This window comes from Lepisosteus oculatus, chromosome 5, assembly GCF_040954835.1.
Source record: "Lepisosteus oculatus isolate fLepOcu1 chromosome 5, fLepOcu1.hap2, whole genome shotgun sequence".
NCBI lineage: Eukaryota > Metazoa > Chordata > Actinopteri > Semionotiformes > Lepisosteidae > Lepisosteus > Lepisosteus oculatus.
This window is the reverse complement of record NC_090700.1, coordinates 48,475,108-48,486,261: the sequence shown is the minus strand read 5'-3', so window position 1 is coordinate 48,486,261 and position 11,154 is coordinate 48,475,108. Positions and strand designations below refer to the sequence as shown.

General features: G+C 44.6%; 1 protein-coding gene across 1 annotated transcript in view; it reads right to left on the bottom strand.

The window, feature by feature from the left end:
- Positions 1-11,154, bottom strand: part of LOC102694794 (D-glucuronyl C5-epimerase) — a 61,639-nt gene that overhangs the window by 7,171 nt on the left and 43,314 nt on the right. Inside the window, exons 3-4 of the mRNA XM_006628752.3 lie at positions 7,806-8,428; positions 1,909-2,148 (exon numbers count right to left, since the gene is read on the bottom strand). Coding sequence (XP_006628815.2) covers positions 1,909-2,148; positions 7,806-8,415 — 850 coding nt within the window. The 5' untranslated portion in view covers positions 8,416-8,428. The remainder of the gene's footprint in view (positions 1-1,908; positions 2,149-7,805; positions 8,429-11,154) is intronic.

The following is an 11,154-nucleotide window of genomic DNA, read 5'->3' as shown; positions in this document are numbered from 1 at the left end:
TCTGAAGAAAGAAACACTGTGCTTCCTCTCCCCCTCCCTCACATCACTCAGTAAATCCTTGTGGTTAAAAAAAAAAAAACATCCTCTGGGAAAGCAGTTCACATGTGTCACTGCTCAGTGCAGTTAATTAGAGAGAAATGCTTGCTATGGGAGAGGGAAAGAGAGAAGAAAAACGAAAAACTTTTGGCTGAGGCTTGTGAGATGGGCTGATGAACTACCAAAACGAAATCTTGGTATTGTTGTGTCTTTTCTCCAGAAGGACAGAGCAGGGGTGACAGTGAGGGCTGTGCACAGAGAACTCAAGACTTACAGAACTCTGATACTACATCCTTCAGTGTCCGCCTCCTCTTTGACACTGACACATAGTTTCTGGCAAAACTTCAGCTTTCGGATTAATAAAAAACAGGATTTCACTGCTTGCACTTTAAGCCCACCAATCTCCCCAGCCAACCGCATTCAGAAACACTTGGAAAAGTTCCGTTTTGTAAGTGCAAAAGAAAGGAAAGGAGAAAAAAAGCCTTCCGTCAATGTGACTTCTTTAAAAGGCAGAACGTGTGGATGAGCCAGCGGAGGAGAGCCTGGCAAGCCATTCCTAGTGCTGTTTAATGCACTCATAAATCCATTACTTAAGGCAATCTTGGGAGTAAGTGGATTTGTACTGTGGCCCTGTGATTACTCTGCCATCAATAAAGGATGAGTAGGGAATACATAAGAGATCCTATCCCTTCTCCCTGCTACTTATCAGCAACATGGACGCTAGGGCACGCTTCACAGCCCTTTCTGAGGGGATCGCAGACTTTAGGTGATGACAGCAATTACTTCGCTGGGATCTTGAGAAACAAGGCTTGTTAATTCTAATGGGTATTGATTAGGAGGGGTGAAATGTATTATACCATTATTAGCAACAAAGACCTCTGTGTGCCAGGAAAAAAAAATCTTAATAGAAAAGCCAACTTTATATGGCAGAAAATATTTTGGCTCTTTTTGTCTTCTTTGATATACATGTACTTATTCAATTTGAATGCACTCAGAAACCACAGGGGAATACAGGATGGAAGAGTATATTATATGTAAAGGACACCGATCAACTGCTGTTTAACAGGAACATACCAAACATTACGTTCAAACACACACTCAACGTCTCTCGGTATGGAGCTAATCTCTTTCCTGGGTGCTTTTGAAGCAGTAATCAAGTTATGAATGTCCTGGACTTCTGGAGAAGAATCTGACTTTCAGATGCACATTGATATACACATTTTCATCTTCAACATCAACAAATCAGAAAAATACAGATTGATTTCCAAACTGTTGAGACACATTAAGCAAAAGATACTGGTTATACACTAGTGTGTAACATTTAAAAAAACAAACTTAAAACAAGCTTGTGGGTGAATTCAAACTAAACACAAACATAAATGACTGTATAAAAGTACTGATGCAGAACAGAGATTTACTGTAAATCTTGAGCTTCTGGGATGTCCTGTACTGTATGCTCAGAGATTAAAATAGTGTGAAATGGAAAGATACAGAAAAAAAGGACAGAGGGCACAATAATACTTACGGCATAATTAGCATCTCACACACTGAAAATAATGGAGAGACTGAAAAAGAAGACAGAAGGAGATGGTGTGATAGAGCACTAAAGGAAGGTGGAACTGAAGCCACTGATGTCAGGTACCAGTGTGCTGGGGGAGATGGGAAGACAAACCGAGAGAGAGTCACAGGGGTGGAAAATGAAGGAGGCAGGGAGCCAGACACACAGACAGAGGAGGAGGAGAGATCTGGCACCTGCAGCACAGTGTACCTTGTTCACTGGGAGAGTTGGGGAGACAAACCGATAGTCACAGGCGTGGAAAAGGAAGCAAGCAGGGAGCCGGGCACACAGACTCTCCATCTAGTGCAGCATACCTGGGGCGCTGAACTGCCGGACCATGCTGGCACGGCTCTTGTCATAGACTGAGGTGAGGGAGCAGCCCCGGGGAACTGCCCACCCGCTGGGACGGCTGTCCCGGTCCTCTGCTGTGTCATACACCTCCACGTGGGGCGGCCGCTCCGTGAGGTTCTTGCTGTAGTGGCTCAGTCCATACTGAGCAATCTGGATCGGGTAGAAGTAGCCCTGAGGCCCCCACTGCGTGGAAAGTGGAACACCTAAGCAAGGGTGACACACACAAAAAAAGATATTTTGCTGCTTTAAGACACACCACATCAGAATCAGATGAAAGACGTGTAGAACCGTGCAGGAGCACACAGCTGCAGGTCTCAAAGGCTGCACACCAGCAGAATTCTCCACATCTCCAGCACACAAGGGGGAGTGGAAAGGTGTTATTGCCCATCTAAGCCAATATGTATATCAGCTAGATAGTTAAGGGCTCAGGTGGAATGCAAACATGGACACGCTGCCACCCTCAAGGGGTACAGTTGGTACAAATATCCATCCTTCGGATGAGACGTAAAAGCGAGGTCCTGACTCTCTGTGGTCATTACAAATCCCAGGGCGCTTCTCGAAAAGAGTAGGGGTGTAACCCCGGTGTCCTGGCCAAATTTCCAATTGGCCCTTACAAATCATGGCCTCCTAATAATCCCCCTCTATGAATTGACTTCATTACTCTGCTCTCCTCCCCACTGAGAGCTGATGTGTGGGGAGCGTTCTGGCGCACTATGGCTGCCGTCGCATCATCCAGGTGGATGCTACACATTGGTGGTGGTGGAGGGGAGTCCCCATTACCTGTAAAGCGCTTTGAGTGGAGTGTCCAGAAAAGTGCTGTATAAGTGTAAGCTATTATTATTATTATTACAGTTGCACCCCTGATTGAGTGCCTGGGATTAAAATGTTCATAAGGTTTACTGACACTGATGCTTAAGCTCCTGCAGTCCCCTTCTCCATGAAAACAGCCTCACCAGTTCACCATGCAACCTCTAACTCTCCTTCAATTCCATACACATACAAAAATAAAAAAAGAGCTGCAGCTTCATGCTCCTCGGCTGTGCAGACAATTTACATACAAAATCAGACCTCTGCAATCAGCCCCCTGCTCTGTACCCAAGTGCTTAGCCATTGAAGTAGGAGGCTTAGGCCCACTGGGCTGGGAAACATGTATCATAGGAAGACCCTTTTGTCGGTTTTAATCAGACCATCATCTGGGGCTTGTACTGCAGTTTAGACTCTGTAAGGAACTTCACTGTGCGTGCCTTAATTACAGCCACCACTTTCCACAGTGTTTCCACAGGCCAGTAATGGCACTTACCGCTCCGGAGCTTTACAGTGAAGTGGGAGAGTTCAGAGACAGCCATATCAGGAGCCAAATGGAGTTCTCAGAGGCTCACCGCCTCAGCCACGCAATCCACAGATCTTTCTGTGAAGAGCGTTATCCATCATGGCAAAGGCAAATCGTATTTATTAACGGTCTAGGCCTCTTGAAAGCTAGGCTCATTCTGTTCTCCACTCAGCAGCAAGAAAATTGAACCTTGAGGAAGTCTGAAGAGCCAGGCTGCGACACGTTCCGGTATCTCTGCACCAAAACACTCCTGTCCCTGGTAATAGGAACAGCTCAAGGGCTTCCTTTAATGGATCGTTACATTAATATTCTTCAATGTCTTTCTGTCTGAAACACATCCTGACAAACAAAGAACAGAAATGTTTCATGTCTCTGCCCACATGTATGCATCACTGCACTTGTACTCTGGTTTTATTCGCTATTTATCTGTTAAATACAAACACAAGGACAGTCTGTTGACTGAGAGTGTGGGGGGGGCGGGGGGGAATCAGGTTAAATTGTTTTGTTCTGAAACAAAGCGTATAGCCCTCCCTCACTTGATTCATCTGCTTACAGAAATTAATGTTCGATATTTCAGACCCAAAGCAAGCCTCCTCAGGAAAGGTAAAATGCTGAAATGAAAAGTGAATTTTTCCAATGTTTTAATGTATATGCTTTTTAAGGGGTTTCAATTATCCATGGCTATGAGCAAATGAGAGAGAAGCAGGAAAGGAATTCTTAAAAGTGTGGAAGTGTGCAGATGCTTTAATCCAGCGCATTAATTAACAAAGCAATTGAAAGAACCCTCTCACTAACCGTGTCAGCATGTCAGTGTGAGGAAACAAAAGCACCTGGAAAACACTAACATGCAAACTCCACGCAGAAAGAGTTAACTCAGGAGTTATCGAGCAGCAGGTCAGAACCTCGCTATTCTGTGCTGCCTATTATGTACCATTATCAGACTATTTTCTTCATCACTGCACATCTTCATTTCTGATATTCCCTTTACTATGGCCAAAGGTTTTCAGTCATGCATACACACAAACTTAAAAAAACAGTGGGGAATGTCAGATAAAAGGGAAAGGAGAGTAAGAAAATGCGTTTTTGAGCAAATGTGATCTTTCGAAACATAAATGATGTCTTACAGTGGCACAGCAGGGCAGGATAGTGTTGGTGCATGGAGCTTTACACAAAAAGGCATTTATCTCTGAGACAGCTCAAGGTAAAGAGTAAGAGAGGTCGTCCTCTGTTGTCGGTCTCTGAACGCATCATGGGGAGCTTGTAACCAGGAGACTAACAGTGCTGGGAGGAACACTGGGTACTTGTACCTCTGGCGATCAACAAACTACTGTAAATGCTGTTGAGATGGCTCCCAGCAGCACATCTATTGCCTGCCACTCTGAAACCTGTCTTATTAATGAGTGGCTAGTGTAAGTCCCAGTGCCGTAGCGATCAGACCATCAGGTGCAGTTTCACCTGTTTTCGCCTTTACGTTTGCTTAAAAAAAATCAAACACTGATACTAAAAGGTGTTACTCAAAGAACAAAAGCATTTTAAAAACCTGGCTGTTTTCAGGTTATTTATCTAGGTTATGTTTTTCTTCCCTTTTTCCAGAAAAAGTGATAAGAATGTAATTCTGGATACCTTATGACCTTTGCACACTGGTCACCATTTCCAAGACCACAGCTACCCAAGCTATATACAGCAAGAATATAGCAGGACAGGGGTACCCACTGAAAAAATAGTTTACCAGGAACTAAAAGAGAGGACAAATACATATGAACTAGGTAGTTAAAGCCTAAGACGGTAGGTTAATTTAGAAAACTGAGCTGGAAAGGATCCAGCACTAATGTCTGGGTAATAACACTGCAGTTTGGGGAAAAGGCTTTAAAAATGAGACATTGATTCAGCAGGACTTCATGCACCAAGATGTATTGAGTTCATTACAAGACATTCTCGCAAGTATAAGATGGATTAAGCACATTTTAAGTATTTCCTTCACTTTACAAGAAAATTCAATATTCATTTTGCTAACCGTATAATATAAATTTAAAATGAAAGCCTTTGTCTCTCAAATGCCGTATTTTCTTGTGCAAAAGGCGAAATTTAAACTGCCTTAAGGCAAGAATGATATAACTTTGCAACTGGAATCACTGACAATTCTGAAAATAACTAGCCTTCAAACTGAAACCTAAAAGTCTAAAATAAAGTACCACTTTGCCTGCAGTCAAAGTCACAACAAGGGACATTTAACTGAAGAAATGGAAAAGTGGACATTTTCATCAGTTGCATGTCCTGCAAGCTTCTGAGAATTAGATCTATTAAGTTAATCAAGCATTATTGTAAATTATACTAACTGCTCTAAAATAAAGCACTCGAGATTATTCCCATTTAGTAATGTCATGAATGCCACCACAGTTATTATATAATTTATTTTTCCTCTTAAATTAATGAGAAATAGCCTTTTCCCTGTATTGCAATAAGCCAAAGGCAAACCTTAATAGGATTAGGCAAAGGTAAAATGGCTTTAATTAAGGCTTCGGTAATTTATGTGTCCTAGGGGGTTCCAAAAGATCCTCACTTAATCACATTTTGTTACAGCACACTGTCTGACTGGAAAATATTGGAAAGGCAAGGTCAGGAAGTAGCAGAGAGTAATGCATTCCATCAGACAGCAGCATGTGACCGGGACATAAACCCAGAGAGAGCTGCCAGAGAGAGACAGCTGCGCTCAGTCCCAATCCGACGGCACCTCCACAGAGAGAAGACTGAGGCGCAAACGTACCCTGATGCACTGGACAGGCTTTAACTTCAAGCTACCCAAAAGTCTAGAAACAGTTTAGAATATGGTACTTTTTTTAATCAGAAAAGAAGAATCTTTCCACGCCTTCTCCTCTGAAAGGAACTGCTAACTACTACTACTGGCTATTTCAGGAGAAGACTCTGAAAGATGAAAAAGAGAACAATGCAAGATGCGGGAGACATCAATTGAGAGTATAAGACGGACAGGGAATCGGAATGTCCCACAGTGAGACTGAGCAAGACGCACAGCCAGAAAAAGGGACCAGAGCTGGGGTGGATTCCTCTCATTCAGTTCCAGTTCCACTTCTATCCACGATTCCATAGCCAATGGTCAATTTCACTTTCAAGCATAAATATTCATTTCCAGTCCAAGAACTGAGTGGGAATGGAAGAGCGAATTCCAGTTTCATTACCCTCTGTCCTCTGATGGGGACAGTTGGACAGCGAATTGTGAGAGATGGGGACAATGAGATGGGAGCACCTCAAGGCAGACAGAGGAACAAGGGGGAAGGAAGGTGGGGAATGCTGTCCTCATACACCTGGACTGAAATGCCCTGATGCAGCAGGACAGGCACTGCACAATCCATTTCTCTCTAGCAGCAAAATGTTGTCAGCCTCCCTTCACCTTGTGAAAAGGAAGATTCATGTCGGTACAAGCACAAAACGGCGTTCCATTAAGTTTGGGGTCACCACAATCAAGTCTTGTAATCGCAAGAATCAATCCCATTTTCATTTGCTTAATGCAAGTCAATTCATACTGCATTATTCACTGGGGGCTGGGCAGATTACTTAAGCTTCATTTCCTGGAAAATTCTCCTACGGACTGTCAAGCCAAATTACTATTAATAGGAGACACCAGTCTGTGTTAAAGATAGGCCATCTATTGTACACACCCCATCTAAGTAATATATTGATGGAGTTTGCATTGCATTAGAGACTGTTAGCTATAATAACCGAATGGCAAGCAAGCTGCTGTGACAAATACAGTACATTAATATACGCAGAAATCATACAACTTGGCAACAAAGACGCACAAATATGTTTGGAAATGCTTAAAAGACCTGCTCCAACTGGTTCACTCTCAACGAACAATTAAGGACTTTCACGTAAATATGAATAAAAAAAAGAGAACAAAAAAGAACAAGAACAAAGTCTAACTCAGAAGAAAAAGGAAAGTTTTATATAGGCTAGTGTCAGAAAAACAGACAACAACGTGCTTCAGGGAAAACCACTTATCAAGGGTGATTCTGGGACACTACAGATCCAGCCTTGTCTAAGCGAGAAATTTTCCCCCATAGCATTTCATAATTAAATTTTAAATAACAAGAGACCTACTTGAGTCAGATCTTAAACAGGTCCGACTTCAGCCCTGCACAGAATGACAGACCCTCAGGTGGAGAAGGCACAGAAACACAGATGGCCAGGTCCTTATTTTGTACAAAGCTGACACCTTGTACCCATAGGTCTGTGGTACACATGCGGTGCTCAGCCAGGCCCTTCAGCCCTGGGAACAAGGTTTTAAAAAGGCATGGGTACAAGAAATGTTCCCGAGTGTTTACACATCTCGCAAGGAGCTTGGGGAGCTAGCTCGCATCAGAACATTTAAGAACAGCTGTCTTTGGAGCAGGGAATGCAATTTGCTTACTTTAAAAACCACAAAGACAGAATGTGGGACTTTTGCCCTAATGCTAAGGAAGTCTAACTGCTGACACGCACAAAGACCGAGTCTGCAATAGACGCCGTACCAACCTTCGATGCCACTGATGCACTTCACACGGTCGCGCACCTCCACGTTGTAGCCCTCAAACGACATGAAGACGCCGTCGGGGTGGTAGGGCTCTCGCTGGGCGTACACTTTGGAGTAGCTGTGGGAGAACTCAAAGCGGTCGTAGCCATCGTACTGGGCAATCTTCCCATACACCTCAAAATACTTCTCCACCCAGCTGAAGGGGAGGTACACTTCGCTCCCCTCCCTCCGGCCTTTGATGGTGTTCTCGTCATTAATCAGGCAGTCTAGTTCCTCGTACTTGATTCCCAGCACTTTGTTCACGTTGCTGTTCAGTCCTCCCACCACTGGGGGAGCCTTCTGCTGCTCCTGCGGCGATGCCTCCTCCGACTGCTGCTGCTGCTGCTGCTTGGGTGCGTGGGGGTTGTCAGCATTGCCGTCGCTCTCCGAGACCGCCGTGCGCTTCTCCAGCCCGTCTCTCCGGAAACTGAGGTCCAGCAGGTTGGGGTCACGGGGGAAGCGCAGGGCTGTGTCGCTGGAGCACTTGTTCCACAGCAGCACGGTGATGAGGGTGAAGAGCGCGCAGATCACTATCAGTGTCTTGTAGTTGACGCGAGCTGCCAAGCAGCGCATGGTCACCGCCAAGCTGCACAACACACAGGGCACAAGTTACTCACGGGGCTCACTGCAGCATGCAACACAACAGGGCAACAGGTGCACTTTCTGCTGAAGTCTGGAAAACAAAAGAGGGGTCATCCAAAAAACTAAACAGGCATCAAAACAGCCCTCCTCCAACATATCCAAATGTCCTGGGTTTACCTCAAAAGCAATATCTGAGGTGAAGTTCATTCAAGCTATTTTCATAATGTATTTACTGAAAGATATTTTAGGAATCCTTCACATGCCCTGCCCGGTGGTGACGGCAGAAATGCACAGTCTCAGTAACTGAGCACCCTCTCACAACCTGGGGGAGAGCACCGATGATTAATGAACACCTGAAGAAAACTCTGTGCAAGACCAACACACATTAACTTGAATGTGAAAAGTAATAATGCTGGAAAGATGTGCCCTGCTTAAATTATCGTTTCTGCTCATCTCAGAGACGTTCATTCAGACAAAGCAGCTCCATTTTAGGAAAGTAATATCACCCTAAGCTCCATGCCTGAAATCACACACAGTATTAAAATGTTAATACATCTAGCATTCACTTTGCCCGCTGCGAGTCTGAGCATTTCAGGACAGAAGCTGTACAGTACACGGGCGAGGAAAAGGAATGTGTGAATGAGTTTGGAGGAATAATGGCAGGCTGCCACATCCACAGGACCCGGAGGCTCGGCCGGTCTCCTGTTGCGGAGACAAGGTGCTGTCGCGGGGTCTAGACGGTTCACAATCCACCGAACACTTGGAATCATCCAGCCGGTTAACAATCAGCAGAACCTGGCAGCCTGCTGAATAATTTCTGTCTGGCCTTTAATCCGACTGGGAAAAAAATTTCAATCCGCAAACAAGGCTGAGCTTCCTCTTGCTGCTAATTACAGCTTAGGTGTTCAGCAAGCGTAGACACAGAACTCTGCACCCCTCCACACATTGAAAAATCCATACTGCAGAGTGCACCTTCCAGTGCTGTTTTGTAAACCAGAGGTACTACAGAGTTAGCAACGCATATGTATAAAATCCTCCTGGGCTACCACTATTTATCTTACTTTACCTGACTTGGGAAGAGCTGTCTAATGTACACAAGACAAAGCTGTAAGTCTTTTTATATACTCAGGAACAAGTAGAGGTGATTTCCTCACTGGATAATAAACTATTCAGTCTCAGGGAACGTGTCAGAGCAGCAGAGCGGTGAGGCTAAAAGATCTAAGATGATAGTTTTCCACTTTACCTCTCCCGGTCACGATTACACTGACCTTTTCTCTACATCCTTTCGCAGGGATTCAAAGACTCCTACTGAAGAAAAGACATCGGATGCCAAACTTATCCTTAAAATTAGTTTAATACTTTCCCTCAGCTCATGTATTTCCAAATCCCTCCCTTCATTTACAGATTTCTCTTTCCACACCTCCCTTCATATTCCTCCCCAAGACTGCCCCACTTCAGGCCCTTCACCTGTCCCTACAGTTCTCCCAATGTGCATTTCATTCTCTTTACCCACTCCTTCGACTATTATCCCTGCTCTCTCTTCTTTCAAACACCTGAGCAAGACTCTACAGCGCATACATCGTTTTCTGCTTTTCAGGAATTAACTTCTGCTTGATCCCCTTACAGCAGTGATTCCCATCATGTACCCCAGGGGGTACGTGAGCAGATACCAGGGAGTACGTAGGAAGATTGTTGATTCAATTTAATTTACAAAACAGAAATTACTGCTTGACATTTTTAAAAAAATGTAAAAAATCTTTCAGTCTCAATCAACATAATTGTGATTAGGACCAAAATAAAAGCAGAAATAGATGAAAATCGGTGAGATGTTGATGTCTAGCCTATTCATCACAATAATCATCCCTGCGTTATTGCATGGCATGTGCCTCATCTAGTTTCCCACCTGTCTGTGCGAAAGCTAGCGAGCCAAAGTAGAGATAGGTAGGATAAGTAGGATAAGTGGTTGAAATGTCTGGCTGCTGCCACTCCAAGTGGCAGAAACAGTACGAATTCAACCTTAGGTGAACCTACCGAAAAAAAAAATGTCCAATCATTGCCAGTTCCAAGATCAGTGGGTGGCTTCATAGGAACTTCGTACCTAAGTATGGCTTTTTCTGGAGGAGCACCTGTACCCCCCTCCCTACACTGTTTGAGGACCCAGAGTGGGTTGCGCATCTGGCATATCTTGCTGATGTGTCCAAGGTGATAGGGGAAATGTAAGGATGGAGATGTGAGCTGTTTTCCACTCCTTGATGCCCATCTTACCACCACTGACACAGAGCTGCTGTAGTAAAATGTGTGAAAGCACATGTGTCCAAACTCAACGGTGAGTTGAACTCATACTCCAGTGATATTGAAACCAGGTCTGCTAAACTAGACTGGGTCAGGAACCCTTTCAGTGTGTCGGAACAGCAGCAGCCTTCCTGCCAGACTGAAGGAACATCTGATGGATGTGTCCTCAGACTGTGGGCTGAAGATGAAACATGCAGACAAGACCCTGACACAGTTCTGGTGTGATGTGGAAAAGGAATACCCGGAGTTGGGGAGATATGCACTTAATAGATAGAGATAGAGATATGCACAGAAGCTAAGCAGGTGTGAGCCTGGTCAGTACCTGGATGGGAGACCTCCTGGGAAAAACTAAGGTTGCTGCTGGAAGAGGCGTTAGTGGGGCCAGCAGGGGGCGCTCACCCTGCGGCTCATGTGGGTCCTAATGCCCCAGTGTAGTGA